At 38.2% G+C, this 21,413-nt stretch overlaps 1 protein-coding gene across 3 annotated transcripts in view; it reads right to left on the reverse strand.

Moving 5' to 3' along the window:
- GCFC2 (GC-rich sequence DNA-binding factor 2) overlaps positions 1 to 21,413 on the reverse strand; it is a 76,522-nt gene that overhangs the window by 37,149 nt on the left and 17,960 nt on the right. For all 3 annotated transcript variants that reach the window (XM_059078565.2, XM_059078564.2, XM_067007383.1), the window contains 3 exons: positions 17,996 to 18,217; positions 13,710 to 13,810; positions 37 to 152 (listed from right to left, as the gene is read on the reverse strand). In XM_059078565.2, the coding sequence (XP_058934548.1) occupies positions 37 to 152; positions 13,710 to 13,810; positions 17,996 to 18,217 (439 nt within the window). The remainder of the gene's footprint in view (positions 1 to 36; positions 153 to 13,709; positions 13,811 to 17,995; positions 18,218 to 21,413) is intronic.

A 21,413-nucleotide genomic window follows, 5' to 3' on the forward strand; every position in this document is an offset into this window, starting at 1 on the left:
ATGACAAATGTAAATTTTAAAATTAATATTACTTACCTAGTATTTAGTTGCTTCTTTATAATTTCTAAGTTTACTGGTGGAAATGAAATGGAAGCATCAAACTTCTTCACTGTTTGAGATTCACTGCTATGAGAAAGATCTACGTCTCGTCCCTAAAAATAATATGAAAATGTATATTGTTTTCAACATTCATTAGTCTTATAAATATTAACAGCATGAAAGCAGACTGGATACATCAAGGTCTTACCAGCTCAAAATTCCATGCCTCTGACAATTTTTATGGTTGTAATAAAATGTTTTTAAAATTTGCACATAGTTTTAAAATTTAGAACTTTAAATTCACGTGCAAGAGGCAAATTACAGAATCTTATTTTTCACAAAAGCTTGGTTCTCAGTGTTTATATAGCTAGTTCTGTTTATGATCTAATATACTCTCAAAAACCCACGTACTGGAGGCTCCAATCAAGGTGGCAGAATAGAAGGACATGGAGGTCACCTCCACCCACAAATACATGAAAAACACATCTCTGTGGAACAATTCTCACAGAATACCTACTGAACCTGGCAGATCTCAGAACCTAAAAGTGAAAGAAAAAAAAAAGGGGGAAGCAGGATGGGACCTGTGTCCCTGGGAGGGAGTCATGAAAGAGGAAAAGGTTCCCATACCTCGGAAGCCCCCTCAGGTGAGACAGAAAGGGAGCTTCAGAGGCTCAGAGGAGAAAGCAGCAGCCAGTTTGCACAGAGAGATCAGAACAGATGGTCTGGGCCACTGCCCTGCACTCCCCAGCCTGAGATGCACATCGGCTGGTGCACACGAGGGCTGGGTGCTGATACTCCAGCTTTAGAGGACAGACACAGGGGGAGGACTGGGGTTGGCTGTGTGGAGACAGCAGGAAGGCGCTGGAGGGTGGCACAGCAACAACTGGTGGGTATACATGGGAGAAGCCTGGGCCCAACATAGAAGCGACGTGTCATTGTTAAGGGGGTATGAGAAGCGAGGGGCAGTGCCCGCCATTAGCAGCCTCACACTTGGCATGCTCACACAGGGAGTGGGGCTGCCGCTGAAACCCCACTGTTAATGTGCATGTGAGTGAAGGGAGGGGCGGGGCCACCATAGCAGCCTCTTTCTCTGCACGCTCTCAGCTGGTTTGGCACCACCTCTACAAGCTCTGGGTGCACGCAAGTGCCAGGGGGTTGCCCACAAGTGGAGGTGGGGCTGAAATCCGAGTTGATTACCAGGGGTCACACAACTTAGGAAGCAGGGCTGAAATCTAAGCCATCTCCCCACGACTGTGTGATCTGCAGATTTACACCACTGCCACTGGCTTTGTAAAAACTCAGCGACTGCACGACATCTGAATGGACAATGGGTGCTCCTGCAGCTCTGATGGGTCTGGCCTTAGCATCTGTGGGCTCTGTGGGCACATGCACATGCAGGCTGGGACAGGGTCTGGGTTGCTTCCATAGCAGGTCCAGGTGTGCAACTACTGCAGTCGTGGTACCTGACTTCAGTGGATTTGCACTGGTTGATTTGTGCTGGTGGCTTTGTAAACACAGGGCCTGAGGGACACCAGGGACTACTGCCTGCATTCCCAAAGTTGAGGCGGGGCCGAGGGCATGCCACCAACAGTATACTTTGTGAGCCTGCATAATGGGTTTCAGGTGACACCATGGAGTGCACTTCACAGTGGATAGCTCTGGTAGAGGAACACTCAGTGGCTCCTCTCTCAGTGGGAGTGCTCCAATTCCACCTATCTCACACTGCACATCAGAAACAGATCTGAGGGTTCCTACTCCAACAACTAGGGGGTAGATGCTGCCGCCAACAGGGCTGTGACAACCACAGAACAAAGAGGAGGCTCCGCTCAACATTCAGTTCAGGCTCAAGTCACCACACACCAGTCACACCCCCCTTTAAGGTGATAATGGCCAGCACACATTGAGGAAAGGGGCAGCCATACTAAAAACAGCCCTCCCACCAAAAATATTAAACCCATGCAGGCTACACATGGATACTCCCACATAAAAATAGCCCTCCAAGACCACAGTAGTTAACTGTTTCTCCTAAACTCAGAGAGTAAGAGAAATATAAGTAAAATGAAGAAGCATAACAACCACTCCCAATTAAAAGATCAAGAGAATTGCCCTGAAAGAACAGTGAAACAGACATCTTCGTCTAATAGATACTGATTTCAAAAAGGAGATAGTGAAAATACTGAAGGAATTAAGAAAGGCTATAATTGAAATACATATTACTGTAAAAAGGAACTAGAAACTATATAGAGGAGCCAAGAAAAATTAGAAAACTCAGTTGCCCAGATGAAAGCTGAGCTAAAGGCAATAAATAGCAGACTGAATAATGCAGAATGAATGTGTGCTGAGAGACAAAATAATGTAAATCACCCAATCAGAACAGCAGACAGAAAGCCAATATAAAAGAAATGAAAAAAATGGAAGTAATATAAAAGATCTATGGGATAATATAAAGCTTGCCAGTGGTTAGAGGTCCCACTCTGCCAACAATCAGCCTGGCAGTGGTCCTCGCTGTGGAGAGTGCAGTGAGGAGGATCTCAGCCTTCTCCCTGGGACCCTCCAGGCCCTCTGGCCTCAGGCCGGAGGGTGAGCTGGGGGCTCAGGGACAGGCTGAGGGCTGTATCCTGCAGAGCTCCAGAGCCCTCGCCAGGGACACCCCAGGCCTTGAAGCAGCCCCGAACCTCTCCCCAATCCCCACCTCTGGGACTTAATGGCAGCAGCAGTCTCCATGGGTCACAGTCCGTGGAGGCCCCAGCAACTGGAGTACATGGACACTGCCGTTAAGGTAGGATACTTCTGCACTCCCGTGAAGCCGGGCACAGGCACATGCCTCCTTGCAGCTAAGGAAGTCTGAGAAGAAGTGACATGTATAGCAACCAGGCCAAAGCACTGAGCTGCAGTACTTGACTCAAAGGCTTCTCTTCCCTGCTGCAAGGACCTCAGAGGTTCTGACTCCAGTCATGCTCGTGGAAAGTTCTACGCTCTCCTTCCTGCTCCTGCTGCCTCAACAATGTTGCTTCAATTAAAATTACTGTTCCTTGAAGAGTGGGTTCTGTCTCCTCCAGGTCCACAAGGGCCAGGGCAGGATGCAGGCTCCTCCCCAGCCCACAGCCCCACCCACACTTTGGGCAAAGATGACTTGCGCTACAGTTGCATTTATGTGCCAGGAGTGGTGATTTTTAGTATGGTCTAATGTTTTCTCAACTTACAATTTTCAATTAGTTCCAAGGGCTTTTTTTTTTATTACTTCACTGGTTCCTGGACTAAAGATTTAGAAGGCAGTTTAGATTTAGTCCAGACATTTATGGTCTTAGGGATAATCGACTCTATAAACTGTGGAATAAACAGCTTATGCTCATAGAACTGTACAACACAAAGAGTGAACTATAATATAAGCTATAGACTTTGGTTAATAATAATGTCTCAGTATTGGTTCATCAATAGTAACAAATGTACCACACTAATGCAAGATGTTAATAATGGGAGAAACTGGGTGAAGAGGGAGAGGTGGGAATGCTGCATATTATCTGCTTCATTTTTTTGTGAACCTAAAACTTCTCTAAAAAGAAAAGTCTATTAACTAAAAAATAATAATATGGGCAGGGTGAGTACATGAGGGCATTGATGAAACAAAATTAGCCAATAGTTGGCAATTTTTGAAGCTGAATGATGGTCCACAGAAGGGGATTCATTATTATTAAATGTCCACAATAAAAGTTTTTAAAATCTTAAATATAAAGTATACCAATCTATGCATAATAGTAATTTCAGAAGGGGAAGAAAGAGACAAGGGGATCGAAAATATATTTGAAGAAATTATGGCTGAAAACTTCCCAAACCTAAAGAAGGAAACAGATATCTAGGCACAGGAAGCACAGAGGGTTCCAAACAAGATGAACCCAAGCAGACCTACACCAAGACATATTATGATTAAAGTGGCAAAAGTTAAAGATAAAGAGAGGATTTTAAATGCACCAAGAGAAAAGGGGTTAATTACAAGGGAACCCACATAAGGCTATTACCTGATTTCCCTAAAGAAAACATTGCATGCCAGAGGGAGTAAAAAGAGTTAATTACAAGGGAACCACCATAAGGCTATTACCTGATTTTCCTATAGAAAACATTACAAAGGGAGTGGCAAGATATAGTCAAAGTCCTGAAAGGAAAAAATCTGCAACCTAGGATACTCTACTCAGCAAGATTATCATTTGGAATATAAGGAGACAGAATTTCTCAGAAGAGCAAAAACTAAAAGAATAACAGCAATACTAAACCTATACTAAAAGAAATAATTAAAGGCCTTATCTAAATAGAAAAGAAGCAATAATCTATATAAAAAAAAAATCAAAAATGGAAAGTAAATCACTTAAGCCAGTATACAGATTACAGTAAAAAACAAAAACATTTTTGTGAAAGGGATGATAAGCAAAATGAACAGAATGATAAACATGAACACGTAAAAGAGGGTATCAAAATCATAAAATGCTGGGTAGGAGAGTAAAATAATGTAGATTTTTAAATTTTAGAATGCATTTGAGCCTATATGACTATCAGTCTAAAGCAAGTAGATATAGTAATGGGTTAACGTACTTGAAAACCATATGGGTTACCACAAATCAAAAAACATAGAACAGATTCACAAAAACCAAAAAGAAGAGAACAAGCATAATACAAAAGAAAGTCATTAAACCACAAAAGGAAAAACAAAAAGGAACAAAGAAAAAATACAAAATCAACCAGAAAACAAGGTTAAAAATGGCAATAAATACATATCTATCAATAATTACCTTAAATGTCAATGGACTAAATGCTGCAATCAAAAAATACAGAGTGGCAGATTGGATTAAAAAACAAGAGCCTACCATATGCTGTCTACAAGAGACCCACTTCAGAGTGAAAGACACAGACTGAAAGTGAGGGGATGGAAAAAGATATCTCATGCAAACAGAAATGACAAGAAAGCAGGGGTAGCACTACTCATATCAGGCAAAATGGACTTTAAAACAAAGGCCATAAAGAAACATAAAGAAGAACCATTATATAATGATGAAAGGATCAATACAAGAGGAGGATATTACATTCGTCAACATATATGCACCCAATATAGGAGCACCCAAATACATAAAACAAACACTAACAGACATAAAGGGAAAAAGGGATGGGAGTACAATAATGGTAGGAGACTTAAACACCCTACTCATATCAACGGACAGATCTTCTAGACAGAAAATCAATAACGCAGCAGAGATCCTAAATGATACACTAGAGCATTTAGACTTAATTGATATTTTCAGGACATTATATCCAAAAAACCCAATACACAGTCTTTTCAAGTGCACATGGACCATTCTCTAGGGTTGACCACATACTGAGGCACAAAACAAGCCTCAACAAATTTAAGAGTATAGAAATTTTTTCAAGCAGGTTTTCTAACCACAACAGCATGAAGCTGAAATCAACCACAGAAAAAGAAATGAGAAAAAAAAAAAAGATTATGTGGAGACTAAACAACATGCTACCAAAAAAACCAATGGGTCAATGATGAAATCAAAGAGGAAATTAAAAAATACCTTGAGACAAATGACAATGAAAATACAATCATACAAAAATCCATGGGCTACAGCAGAGCAGTTCTTAGAGGGCAGTTCATTGTGATACAGGCCTCCCTCAAAGAACAACAAAAATCTCAAATAAAAACCTACCCTAACACCTAAAAGAATTAGAAAAAGAAGAACAAACAAAACCCGAAGTAAGCAGAAGGAAGGAAATAATAAGGACCAGAGAGGAAATGAAATAGGGATTAAAAAAACAATAGAAAGAAATCAATAAAACCAAGAGCTGGTTCTTTGAAAGGATAAACAAGATTGACAAACCTCTAGACAGGCTCACCAAGAAGAAAAGAGAGGGGAATCAAATAAACAAAATGAGAAATGAAAGAGGAGAAATCACAAGTGATACTGAAGAAATACAAAAAAACATAAGCGAATACTATGAACAATTATATGCCAACAAGTTGAGCAACCTAGAAGAAATGGACAAGTTTCTAGAAACATCCCACCAAAATTGAATCACAAAGAAATAGATACTTTGGACAGACCAATCACTAGAAGTGAAATAGAATCTGTAATATAAAAACTCCCTACAAACAAAAGTCCAGGGCCTGACGGCTTCACAGGCGAATCCTACCAAGCACACAAAAAGGACTCATACTGATCCTTCTCAAACTCTTCCAAAAGAGTGAAGAGGAGGGAAAACTCCCAAAGACATTCTATGAAGCCATCAACACCCTGATACCAAAACCAGACAAAGACACTACAAAAGAAGGAAATTACAGGCCAATACCTTTGATGATTATAGATGCAAAAATTCTCAAGAAAATACTAGCAAACTGAATTCAACAACACATAAGAAAGATCATACACTATGACCAAGTTGGATTCATCCCAGGGTCACAAGGATGGTTCAAAATATGCAAATCAATCAATGTGATACACCACACTGACACAGAAAAGACAAAAACTACATGATCATCTCAAGAGATGCAGAAAAAGCATTTGACAAAATTCAACATTCATTCATGATAAAAACTTATACCAAACTGGGTATAGAGATAACATATTTCAACATAATAAAAAACTATGACAAACCTACAGCCAATATAATACTCAACGGTGAAAAACTGAAAGCCTTCACACTAAAATCTAGATCAACACAAGGATTCTCACTCTTACCTCTTCTATTCAACATAGTACTGGAAGTCCTAGCCACAGCAATCAGACAAGAAAAAGAAATAAAAGGGATCCAAATTGGAAGGGAAGAGTAAAATGGTCATTATATGACATGATATGTAGAAAACCCTAATGACCCACAGAAAAACTATCAGATAAACGAAATCACAAGGTAGCCAGATACAAGATTAACACACAGAAATTGGTTGCATTTCTTTACACTAACAACAAAATACCAGAAAGGGAAAGAAAAAAAATCCCTTTTAAAATCATATCAAAAAAGAAAATACTTAGGAATAAACCTCACCAAGGAGGTGAAAGACATATGCTGAGAAATATAAAACATTAATAAAGGAAACTGAAGATGATTTAAAGAAATGGGAGATATCCCATGCTCTTGGATTGGAAGAATACTGTTAAAAAGGCCATGTTACCCAAAGCAATCTACAGATTTAATCTGATCTCTATCAGATTACCCATACCATTTTTCACTGAACTACAACAAATAATCCTAAAATTTATATAGAACCATAAAATACCCAGAATTGCCAAAGCAATCCTGAAGAAAACAAACAAAGCTGAAGGTATAACCCTCCCAAACTTCAGACAATCCTAGAAAGCCACAGTAATAAAAACAGCATGGTACCGGCACAAAACCAGACATATGGATCAATGGGAAAGAAGAAAGAGAACAGAAATAAACCCACACAACCTATGGTCAATTAATCTTCAACAAAGGAGGCAAGAATATACAATGGAGAAAAGACAGTCTCTTCAGGAAGTGGTGTTGGGAAAGTTGGACAGCCACATGTAAATCAATGAAGTTAGAACATACCCTTACTCCATACACAAAAAATAAACTCAAAATGGCTTACAGACCTAAATATAAGACATGACACCATAAAACTCTTAGAAGAGAACCTAGGCAAAACATTATCTGAAATAAATCATACCAATGTTTTCTTAGGTCAGTCTCCCAAGGCAATAGAAATAGAAACAAAAATAAACAAGTTGGACCTAATCAAACTTATAAGCTTTTGCACAGCAAAGAAAACCATAAACAAAATGAAAAGACAACCTACAGACTGGAAGAAAATATTTGCAAATGACGTAACCAACAGGGGCTTAATTTCCAAAATCTACAAACAGCTCACACAACTCAGTAATAAAAAAAAAACAACCCAATAGAAAAATGGGCAGAAGACCTAAATAGAAATTTCTCTAAAAAGACATACAGATGTCCAACAGGCACATGAAAAGATGCTGAATACTGATAATTATTAGAAAAATGCAAAACAAAATTACAATGAGGTATCACCTCACAGCAGTCAGAATGGCCATCATTAAAAAGTATACAAATAACAAATGCTGGAGAGGGTATGGAGAAAAGGGAACCCTTCTACACTGTTGTTGGGAATGCTAATTGGTGAAACCACTGTGGAAAACAGTATGGAGATTTCTCAAAAAACTAAAAATAGAGTTGCCATATGATCTTGCAATCCCACTCCTGGGCATACATCCAGAGAAAACTATAATTCAAAAAGACACATGCACGCCAATGTTCACTGCAACACTATTTACAATAGCCAAGACATGGAAACAACCTAAATGTCCATTGAAGATGAATGGATAAAGATGATGTGGTACATATATAAAATGGAATACTAGAATACTACTCAACCATAAAAAGGAATGAAATAATGCCATTTGCAGCAACATGGATGGCCCTAGATATTATCACACTAAGTGAAGTAAGTCAGAAAGAGAAAGACAAATACCATATGATATCACTTATATGTGGAGTCTAAAATATGACAGAAATGAACTTATCTACAAAATAGAAACACACTCACAGACATAGAGAACAGACTTGTGGTTGCCAAGGGGGAGTGGGGGAGGGATAGATTGGGAGTTCGGGATTAGCAGATGGAAACTATTATATACAGAATGGATAATCAACAAGGTCCTACTCCATAGCCCAGGGAACTCTATTCAATATCCTGTGATAAATCGTAATGGAAAAGAATATGAAAAAGAATGTATATATATATGTATAACGGAATCACTTTCCTGTACAGTAGAAATTAACACAATATTGTAAATAAACTATACTTCAGTAAAATAAATTAAAACAACAACAAACCAAATACCTGTTTTTCATGATAGATGTTGCCACGTAACTCTAGTCTAATGAAAGGAAAGTAAATGGAAGTCTGCTGGTGGGTTTCTAGGTAAAGCTTTTAATTTTCTTTAAGCCACCATTATTTGGGTTTTCTGTTACTTGTAGAGGAATGCATTCCTAGCTAATACATGTTGTAACTCAGTACATTTCATATTACTGTCCTCTGGCTCATCATAACTCATTCATCACCATCATGCTTAGAATGTTGAAAAGGTTGTGAAGAACGTGTTTTAGAAAAGGATATGTGAAGAAGTGGACCAGATAATTAGTCAACTCAATGGCTTAACTATACTTTCTATATTTTCCATGAGACTCCATCATTTCTCATATCAATTCTTACCAAGTCTCCTATCCAGTTCAAATCATACCTACAAATTCCCAAATTAACCAGACCTTTTCAAACTTCATGTCTTCACCCCTAATATCTTCTTTTGCTTCAAATCCCTTACATCATGAACATCTTTCATTCAAATTTGACAATTTTCTTACAGGCTTTTCCAAACCTTCCATCTACCCTCTCGCCTATAAAACTGACCACTCACTTGTTCCTTTGTGCTATTTCAGAACCCTGTACAGAATTCTCTCACAGAACCTTGTAAGATTTTACTATAATCATTTTGTTTAGCTGTCTCTCCCCTGCAAAGATTGTACTTTCTTTTGTCTACCACTGTTAAGTAGTTATAGAGGCTACACGGTGATCCCCAAAAGATATGCCCAGGTTCTAAAATCTCAAACCTGTGAATGAATACTACCTTATATGGCAAAAGATGTGATTAAGTTCAGGTTCTGGAGAATAGGAGCTTATCCTGAATTATCTAAATGAGTCCTAACTGTAATTACATGTAGCCTCATAGAAGAAAAGGAGAGAGAGTTTGAGATGCAAAAAGAGGAGGTGATGTGAAGATGGAGTAGAGAGATATAGCTATATGCCAAGGAATGCCAATAGCCACCAGAAGCTAAAATAGTCAAGGAATAGATTATCCTCTAGAGCTTTTTGGAAGGAGTGTAGCCATATCAACACCTTGATTTTGGACTTCTGGCCTCCAAAAGTGTGAGAAAATAGAATTTGGTTGTTTCAAGTCATTCAGTTTGTAGTAATTTGTTAGAGCAGTCACAGGAAACGAATACAGTGCCATGTTGTAAATCTTTAATAAAGAAATCAGTAAATGCACCCATATCACTAATAAAACTGCAAATCAAATAAACTTGATATTCCATTTTCACCAAGTGAACTTATACCTAAAGCTGGCAAGATTATGGTAAAACATTCCCATAATAACAGTGGCATTACAGAGTGATCTAAATTTTCTCTAGAAGACAATAGAGAAAAATGTAGTAAGTGTCATAAAAATGTTCATCTTCTTTATTAGTAATACCACTCTTGGCCATTACCTTAAGAGAAAAGTTCAAAAAACACACATCTGAACAAAAGAAAGAAAAAAAAAAGAAGGAAGGATAAAAAACCAAGCAAATATTTACCAGTTCTTCCTAATAGCAAAAAAAAATCAGATTGCAAATAACTAAAAAAAAAAATGGCTCAAAGACTTCTAAATTGCAACTAAAGGCTTTTACTTAGCTTTCTAGTTTTAATAACATGAAGATCATACAATACTTTCTTGCTTAAAAGAGCAAAACATCTTTCAAAGCACTCTTATTAAAAAGATTAGGGCTTCCCTGGTGGCACAGGGAAGTTGAGAGTCTGCCTGCCAATGCAGGGGACACAGGTTCGTGCCCTGGTCCGGGAAGATCCCACATGCCGCAGAGCGGCTGGGCCTGTGAGCCATGGTTGCTGAGCCTGCGCGTCTGGAGCCTGTGCTCCACAATGGGAGAGGCCACAACAGTGAGAGGCCCATGTACCGCAAAAAAAAAAAAAAAAAAAAAAAAGATTAAGAACAAAACTTTCATTTGTTATACAATTTATAAGCACTTTGACTTAAATTAGATCATTACAACTTTGAGCCTTACAGCCACCTACTCAGGTAGGTAACATTATCATTCCCACTTTATTATTCCCACTTTATTGATGAGAAAACTGAGATTTAGAAAAATGAAATTATTTTCTCAAAGTCATACAAATAATTATTGAGCTTTCACAATATTAGGCACTATGGGATATAACACTGAAAAAAGTAGTTAATAATTCTTGACTTCAGGGAGAGTATATTTTAGTGGTAGAGCCACAACCCAAATCTAGCACTTTCTACCCCAAGTATAATACTTTTTTTTGTTTGTTAGTTTTGTTTTAACCCTCACTATTTATTTGTTTGAACTTCACATTTAGGCATCTACCATATAACTGTAAAATTAAAAGTAAAAAAAGATGGTTCCCTCAAGGGACTTACAATATGTAGAAAGTATTTATAATCTAGTGGGAAAAGAACATAATGTACATGGTATAGTGGGTTGAATGATGGCCTCCCAAAGATAGGTCTATATCCTAACCCCTGGAACCTCTGAATATGACCTTATTTGGAAAAAGGGTCTTGTGGTTATAATTAAGTGAAGAATCTCAAGATGAGATCATCCTGGATTATCCAAGTAGGCCCTAAATCCAATGACAAGTATCCTTATAAGAGACACACAAAGCAGAGGCATAGAGAAGGCCACATGAAGAAGGAGGTAGAGATAGAAGTTATGTAGTCACAAAGCAAGGAATACCTGGAGCTACCAGAACTTACAAAAAGCAAGAAAGAATTCTCTGCTGGGAAATTCAATGCACTCCCTACCAAAATACCAGTGAAATATTTCATGGAACTAGAACAAATAATCTTGACATTTACATGGAACTACAAAAGACCCTGAAATAGCCAAAGTAATCTTGAGAAAGGACAAAGCTAGAGATATCAAGCTCCCTGATTTCACACTATATATTTCAAACTATACTGCAATCAAAACAGTATGCTACCGTCACAAAAACAGACACATAGATCAATGGAACAGAATAGAGAGCCCAGATATAAACCCATACTTATATGGTCAATTAATCTACAACAAAGGCGACAAGGATATACAATGGGGGAAAAGATAGTCCCTTCAATAAATGGTGCTGGGAAAACTGGACAGCTACATGCAAAAGAATGAAACTGGACCACTTTCTTATATCATATACAAAACTCATTTTTGAAACCATAAAACTAAAAGAAAACATAGGTAGTATGCTTTTTAACATGAGTCTCAGCAATATTTTTTGGATATGTCTTCTCAGGCAAGGGCAATAAAAGCAAAGATAATCAAATCAGACTACAAATTGAAAACCTTCTGCACAAGCAAAGGAAACATCAATAAAACAAAAAGGCAGGGCTTCCCTGATGGCTCAGTGGTTGAGAGTCCGCCTGCCAACGCAGGGGACGCGGGTTCGTGCCCCGGTCTGGGAAGATCCCACATGCCGCGGAGCAGCTGGGCCCGTGAGCCATGGCCGCTGAGCCTGCGCGTCCGGAGCCTGTGCTCCGCAATGGGAGAGGCCACAGAGGTGAGAGGCTCGCATACCGCAAAAAAAAAAAAAAAAAAAAGGCACTCTACTGAATGGGAAGAGGTATCTGCAAATGATATATCTGATAAATTGTTAATATCGTTAATTGTTAATATAATTATATAAAGAACTCATACATCCCAATATCAAAAAAACAATCTGATCAAAAAATACAGAGGATCTGAAAAGACATTTCTTCAAAGATTTACAAATGGGCAACAGAAACATGAAAAGATGCTCAACATCACTAATCATCAGGGAAATGCAAATCAACACCAAAATAAGATAACTCACACCTATTAGAATGGTTATTATCAAAAAGACAACAAACAACAAGGGTTGGCAAGGATGTGGAGAAAAGGGAACCCTTGTGCATTGTTGGTGGGAATGTAGATTGGTGCAGCCACCATGGAAAACAGCATGGAGATTCCTCAAAATATTAAAAATAGAACTACCATATGATCCTGAAATTCCACTCTGGGTAATTACCTGAAGAAAACAAAAATGTTAATTTGAAAAGTTATATGCAACCCTATGCTCATTGCAGCATTATTCACAATTGTCAAGATATGGAAGCAACTTAAGTATCCATTGATATACAAATAGATAAAGAATATGTGGTATATATACACAATTGAATATTATTCAGCCATAAAAAAGAATGAAATCAGGCCATTTGCAACAACATGGATGGACATAGAGGGTATTATGCTAAGTGTAACAAGACAGAGAAAGACAATCTCTTTGATCTCACTTATATCTCACAATCTAAAAATGAAACAAACAAAACAGAAACAGACAATATAGACACAAAGAGCAAACTGGTGGTTGTCTGAGGGGAGGTGGATGGGGGTAGGGTGAAATAAGTGAAGGGGATTAAGAGGTACAAACTTCCAGTTATAAAATAAATAAGTCACAGGGATATGATATACAGCATAAAGAACATAGTCAATTACACTGTAATAATTTTGCATGGTGAAAGATTATTACTAGACTTATGGTGATTTATTTCATAATGTATCTAAAAGTCAATCACTATCTTGTACACCTGAAACTAACATAATACTGTTATGTCAACTCTACTTCAATTTAAAAAAAAGGGGGGAAAAAAAGGAAAAAATAATAATTCTTTCCTAGGGCCTTCAAAAGGAGCACAACCCTGCCAACAACTTGAATTGAGATTTCTAGCCTCAACAACTGTGAGATAATAAATGTCTGTTGTTTTAGCCATCAAGTCTGTGGTAATTTGTTACAGTAGCCACAGGAAACTAATACATATGGCATAAAAAATTATTACCTTTGTGATTTTAACTGCTTTTCTCATCTGCTGCTGTTCCCAAATATCTTGATATTTTTTATCTTCTTCACTATCTTCACTTGTTTCTTCATTTCTGGTTGCTTGAAAAAAAAAGTTCATGTATAAATATTCCATATTTTTCCATTCTAATAGCAGCAGCAATTAGCAATTGGGGAGCTTATAAATGGCTTAGCAGCTCTTTATATGTGTTAACCTTTTCTTCACAATTCATAATTCACTCTCTCTTTATAAAAAAAGAAACTCAGATATGAGGATGTTACATAACACAGTCCTCTAAGGACTGTGTTGAACCTAGGACCTGAATCAAGTAATCTGACTTCAGAATCTGTATTTATCACCAAACTGTCTCACTCAAAACATGATGGTCTTACATATGAAAAAGCTTGGAAAATATGCAACATTTGGTTTCATCAGAGATTCTCAATTCTACCTGAGAATCTAAACATGCAAAAATAATTTCTGGGTTAATAGGAACCAAAAGTCTCATTCTGAAATAGTATTATTTGAAATGACAAAAACTTGGTAAAACATTATTGTTTATAAATGAGAAATGTGAAAATAGTTCTTTGATACCTAATTATTGGTTGAGGAAAACTTTTTACTAGAGCAGGGAAGATTTTAACACATGACACCAAAATCCTACCGATGTTTCCATGTTAAAAAAAAATCTTATAAAGGTGACAACGAAAGTTTTCAATATCAAAAATAAGAAACTTACAAATTTTTTTTTTTTTTTTAACATCTTTATTGGAGTATAATTGTTTTACAATAGTGTGTTAGTTTTCCCTCTACAACAAACTAAATCAGTTATACATACACACATGCTCCCACATCTCCTCCCTCTTGCATCACCCTCTCTCCCACCCTCCCTATCCCACCCCCCCAGGCGGTCACACAGCACAGAGGTGATCTCCCTGTGCTATGCAGCAGCTTCCCACCAGCTATCTAATTTACATTTGATAGTGTATATATGTCCCTGCCACTCCCCCACTTCGTCACAGCCCACCCCTCCCCCTCCCCATATCCTCAAGTCCATGCTCGAGTGAGTCTGTGTTTTATTCCCATCCTACCACTAACCTCTTCATGACATTTTTTTCCCTTAGAGTCCATATATATGTGTTAGCATACGGTATTTGTTTTTCTCCTTCTGACTTACTTCACTCTGTATGACAGACTCCAGGTCCATCCACCTCATTATAAATAACTCAGTTTCATTTCTTTTTATGGCGGAGTAATATTCCATTGTATATATGTGCCACATCTTCTTTATCCATTCATCTGTTGATGGACACTTAGGTTGCTTCCATGTCCTGGCTATTGTAAATAGAGCTGCAATGAACATTTTGGTACATGAGTCTTTCTGAATTATAGTTTTCTCAGGGTATATTCCCAGTAGTGGGATTGCTGGGTCGTATGGTAGTTCTATTTGTAGTTTTTTAAGGAACCTCCATACTGTTCTCCATAGCGGCTGTATCAATTTACATTCCCACCAGCAGTGCAAGAGGGTTCCCTTTTCTCCACACCCTCTCCAGCATTTATTGTTTCTAGAGTTTTTGATGATGGCCAATCTGACCGGTGTGAGATGATATCTCATTGTAGTTTTGATTTGCATTTCTCTAATGATTAATGAGGTTGAGCATTCTTTCATGTGTTTGTTAGCAATCTGTATATCTTCTTTGGAGAAATGTCTATTTAGTTCTTCTGCCCATTTTTGGATTGGGTTGTTTGTTTTTTTGTTATTGAGCTGCATGAGTTGCTTATAAATTTTGGAAATTAATCCTTTGTCAGTTGCTTCATTTGCAAATATTTTCTCCCATTCTGAGGGTTGTCTTTTGGTCTTGTTTATGGTATCCTTTGCTGTGCAAAAGCTTTTAAGTTTCATTAGGTCCCATTTGTTTATTTGTGTTTTTATTTCCATTTCTCTAGGAGATGGGTCAAAAAGGATCTTGCTGTGATTTATGTCGTATAGTGTTCTGCCTATGTTTTCCTCTAAGAGTTTGATAGTGTCTGGCCTTACATTTAGGTCTTTAACCCATTTTGAGTTTATTTTTGTGTGTGGTGTTAGGGATTGTTCTAATTTCATACTTTTACATGTAGCTGTCCAGTTTTCCCAGCACCACTTATTGAAGAGGCTGTCTTTTCTCCACTGTATATCCTTCCCTCCTTTATCAAAGATAAGGTGACCATATGTGTGTGGGTTTATCTCTGGGCTCTCTATCCTATTCCATTGATCTATATTTCTGTTTTTGTGCCAGTACCATATTGTCTTGATTACTGTAGCCTTGTAGTAGAGTCTGAAGTCAGGGAGCCTAATTCCTCCAGCTCCATTTCTCATTCTCAAGATTGCTTTGGCTATTCGGGGTCTTTTGTGTTTCCATACAAATTGTGAAATTTTTTGTTCTAGTTCTGTAAAAAATGCCAGTGGTAATTTGATAGGGATTGCATTGAATCGGTAGATTGCTTTGGGTAGTATAGTCATTTTCACAATGTTGATTCTTCCAATCCAAGAACATGGTATATTTCTCCACCTATTTGTATCATCTTTAATTTCTTTCATCAGTGTCTTATAGTTTTCTGCATACAAGTCTTTTGTCTCCTTAGGTAGGTTTATTCCTAGATATTTTATTCTTTTTGTTGCAATGGTAAATGGGAGCGTTTTCTTAATTTCACTCTCAGATTTTTCATCATTAGTGTATAAGAATGCCAGAGATTTCTGTGCATTAATTTTGTATCCTGCAACTTTACCAAATTCATTGATTAGCTCTAGTAGTTTTCTGGTAGCATCCTTAGGATTCTCTATGTATAGTATCATGTCATCTGCAAACAGTGACAGCTTTACTTCTTCTTTTCCTATTTGGATTCCTTTTATTTCTTTTTCTTCTCTGATTGCTGTGGCTAGAACTTCCAAAACTATGTTGAATAAGAGTGGTGAGAGTGGGCAACCTTGTCTTGTTCCTGATCTTAGTGGAAATGGTTTCAGTTTTTCACCATTGAGAACGATGCTAGCTGTGGGTTTGTCATATATGACCTTTATTATGTTGAGGAAAGTTCCCTCTATGCCCACTTTCTGCAAGGTTTTTATCATAAATGAGTGTTGAATTTTGTCAAAAGCTTTCTCTGCATCTATTGAGATGATCATATGGTTTTTCTCCTTCAGTTTGTTGATATGGTGTATCACGTTGATTGATTTGCGTATATTGAAGAATCCTTGCATTCCTGGGATAAACCCCACTTGATCATGGTGTATGATCCTTTTAATGTGCTGTTGGATTCTGTTTGCTAATATTTTGTTGAGGATTTTTGCATCTATGTTCATCAGTGATATTGGCCTGTAGTTTTCTTTCTTTGTGACGTCTTTGTCTGGTTTTGGTATCAGGGTGATGTTGGCCTCATAGAATGAGTTTGGGAGTGTTCCTCCCTCTGCTATCTGTTGGAAGAGTTTGAGAAGGATAGGTGTTAGCTCTTCTCTAAATGTTTGATAGAATTTGCCTGTGAAGCCATCTGGTCCTGGACTTTTGTTTGCTGGAAGATTTTTAATCACAGTTTCAATTTCAGTGCTTGTGATTGGTCTGTTCATATTTTCTATTTCTTCCTGGTTCAGTCTCAGCAGGTTGTGCATTTCTAAGAATTTGTCCATTTCTTCCAGGTTGTCCATTTTATTGCCATAGAGTTGCTTGTAGTAATCTCTAATAATCTTTTGTATTTCTGCAGTGTCAGTTGTTATATCTCCTTTTTCATTTCTAATTCTATTGATTTGAGTCTTCTCCCTTTTATTCTTGATGAGTCTGGCTAATGGTTTATCAATTTTATTTATCTTCTCAAAGAACCAGCTTTTAGTTTTATTGATCTTTGCTATTGTTTCCTTCACTTCTTTTTCATTTATTTCTGATCTGATCTTTATGATTTCTTTCCTTCTGCTAAATTTGGGGGTTTTTTGTTCTTCTTTCTCTAATTGCTTTAAGTGCAAAGTTAGGTTGTTTATTCGAGATGTTTCCTGAGAAACTTACAAATTTTTTAACCTGTCAAGAAAGATCAAGTGGAGATCAGATAACAGCAAACATTATTATTGCACGTATCCTTTGATAACATTTTGATACAGACATGTATTTTAGAAGCCATGATGTCAGTAAGTAAATTGGTATTAAAAAATAACCTTTAGAATAGAAGATACTACATTATGTTTTCATGGATATTTTTATCATAATATTATATTCTAATGAAAAATGGCTTAATGTTCATTTATTATAAATAAATTAAATATGTACCTGTTTTTTCAGCCATCTTTTGTCTAAGTGTTTGAGGCTTCATGGTAAATGGTATTATATTTTCATGATCATCAGGCTCACTCTCAGGATATTCAGTGTTTTTCTTCATACCAGAGATGGTGAAGGCATGTTTTACATCCAAAGATATATAGTCCTCTTGGGCCCTGGCCAATTCACGTTTTCGGCAGGCTGCCTGAATAAAAGCTGCATCAGGGATATTTACTGAAAGAAACAAAGAGTAGGACACTGAAAACAAAATACCAACAGAAAGAAATATTCCTCATATTTAAAGGAAAAGAGCACTGTTTCTCCAATTTTTTCACTATTTTGATATGAATAATGACTCAAAATCTATATCAATAGAAGATAATTATTTTGATAGAGATTAAATATAAATTAAAGAAATGAAACAAATCTAGAAGTATCAGAAAATACTGAAACGACTCCAATTTATCTTTTATCTCTCTTCATCAGGTGTTGTTGCTGACTTTTTATTGAGGGCCAACTACTTCTCATTTCCAGATGCTCTGCAATTATCAGGGTAGGGATGTGGAGAGGGATGAACATGGAGTTACTCTTGGAGCATGGAGGGTAGAATGATAAGTGGTAGAACAGTCTGCCTTATAAAGTAACAGGGACATTCTACTATGACCTGCCCCTCGCCTTCGGGCATCCAGGCACATAGGGAGTGAGAAACAGACTAAAACCCAGGACACATTCAAATCAGCCTCCAAGGTCCTGTGATGATTCTCACTTGAATAAACATACATTAAAAAGTATAAGAGAAATAATCAGGTAATTTACCAGGTTTAAAATATTTAAGGGACAACATCTTTTAATAGAGGCTTGTTTTATTTTTTCATTTTATTCAGTACAAACTTCATTAATATAGACTCTTCTAACTCAAAATAAGTTTCTTCATGTATGATCTAAGCTGAAATTTATCTTTACACTCTGGAAACAAATGGTTTCTTAAGCAAAATACCAAGGTAAACAAAACAGCAAGAGAAATAATTGTTTCAAGCACTTCAAGATATTAACTAGGGATAGCAAACCACTGAGTAAAATTTTCTAACCTTTCCCACAAATTGGTCCAAATCCTTTGAGAAATAAATAGAAAAGATGCCATATGCCAGGAGATACACAAATACTCTGATTTTTTTAAAGAGATAGAGAGATTTCAGAAATTATAGATCAATATACTTGACACCAGAACTAAGGAAAACAAGTAGTGCTTGAATTAATTATGAAGCAGTAAGTGATGAGCACTAGAAAGCAACATATGCTCATTAAAAACAAGGAATATCAAATAAGTGATTTACTTTTTATAGGCCAGAATTTCTTATAGAATAGTACCAGGAAAATGATGCAGGTAAGGTGTCTCTTCATCCTCCCAAAACACTCAGGATAATGGCAGCATTTCTTGACCCTGGCTATATGCATTAGAACCACCTGGGAAGGTTGATAATCTGATAACTAGGCTCCCATTCAAAACACGGGATCTAAATGCAGTTGATCTGAGGTGGAGTTGAGCAGCAGTATAGCAGTATAGTTGAGCAGTTTTTATAGCCCCCTAGGGGATTTTAATGGGTCACCAGAGTTAAGATGATACACTTAGGTTCAAATATTCAAGTGTATGAATACAGAAAGAGAAATACTTGAAGCAATTCACCATCAAGTGATTTGGTGGGGTTTAATTAATAAATCACAAGCAATGGACTCACTAGTGAGATACTAGTGTTACATAAAGCTAATCCTCTCTCAAACTACAATAAAGAAATATAAGCTCAAGGAAGAGTATTCTACCCTGTCCTGTCTATATCTAACACCTAGCTCAAGGGTTCCCACATAGCAGATGTTGGTCAGACATGAGATGCATTAATAATGTTAGCATATTGCTTTATAATAATAAAAACATCATGTTTTCATAGATTTATAACTCATAAATAATTTTCACATACATCATCCTATCTGAAGAGTAGAGGTTACGAGGGGGATCAAGATGGCAGAGTAGGAGTTCACCTCTCCCCACGAACACATCAAAAATACATCTACATGTGGAACAATTCTCATAGAAAACCAACTGGAAACAGGCAGATCTTCCACATAACCAAAGCTGCAAGAAGGATCTCCATGTAACTGGGTAGGACAGGAAAAAAAACAGTGACAGGACCTGTGCCCCTGGGAGAGATCTGTAAAGGAGAGAAGGTCCATATGGGCAGACCCTTGCCTGGGGAGCCCCCTGCCAGCTGGGAAATCTGCTGGGACAGACAGAGGGGCTGGGGAAGCCTAGACTATACTTGTGAGGAGTGCAGGCATGCTGACTTCCTAACAATCAGGATGGAAAGGGACCAGTGCTGGTGGCTGAAGCCTTGCTGCACTTCCCAATCCGAAGCATGCACCAAGTGGGACCACAAACACGTTAAGTGCTGAATCTTGGGCAAACAGGATGTGGGAGAGGACTCCATTTACCTGTGTGGAGACAGTGGAGACAGCCCTGACGGCCTGGGGTGTGGTCCAGGCTGAACCATGAAGCCCACTGTCAATGTACACAGGGAGGGGTGGGTCCAGCTGTGGCACACTTTGTCAGTGAGCACATCAGGTGGTATCATAGAAATGCACAGTGGCTGGGCATTGAGGTTCGGTGGAAAGGCCCTGGGCAGCAGCATGCAGTGGTCATTTCCCAGTGAGTGCTCCAGCCCTGCCCACTCCACACCTTAGCTTGGAGCTGGAATTGGGGTGGACAGGTCCTGGGAGAGGTGTGCCACAGAGGCAGCCCAGGTCCCAGGCAGCAGTACAACCACCTTGATCCTGCAGCCACAGCACCCCAGCCTCCAGCCACAGCCCATTCCACAAAAGTGCCTACCACTAGGTCTGGAGTGAACACAACAGAGAAAGGGACACAACTTTGCACTGAGTCTGAGAGGAATTGCAGACACCTGCCTAGGCGGCGCATGGGTTCAATGTGACCATACAGGACCCACCTGCACCAACAGTCGCCTCCTTTGGGGCAGGGCACGCACTCAAGGGCAATGAAGTCCCATCAAACACAAACTTCAGGGCTTCTACTCCAACACTTGTGGAGCAAACCCCACCCCCAACAGAGCTGTGATAGCCTCAGAGAGAAGAGGAGGTCCTGCCCACCATATAGCCCAGGTTCTAGATGCTTCAACACCAATCACACCCCCTATCAAGGGGTTAATGGCCAGCAAATGCTAAGGAAAGACATGGTTGGCACCCACACCAAAACCAGCCCACACACCAAAAATATCTGACTCACAGAGTCTACACAGGGATGCTCCCACATAAAAATACCCCTTTAAGACCACCGTAGATAAATGTTTCTCTTAAATTCACAGACAGAGAGAAAGTTAAGTAAAATGAAAAAGCAGAGGAACTACTCTTAATTAAAAGAACA

This window comes from Kogia breviceps, chromosome 11, assembly GCF_026419965.1.
Source record: "Kogia breviceps isolate mKogBre1 chromosome 11, mKogBre1 haplotype 1, whole genome shotgun sequence".
NCBI lineage: Eukaryota > Metazoa > Chordata > Mammalia > Artiodactyla > Physeteridae > Kogia > Kogia breviceps.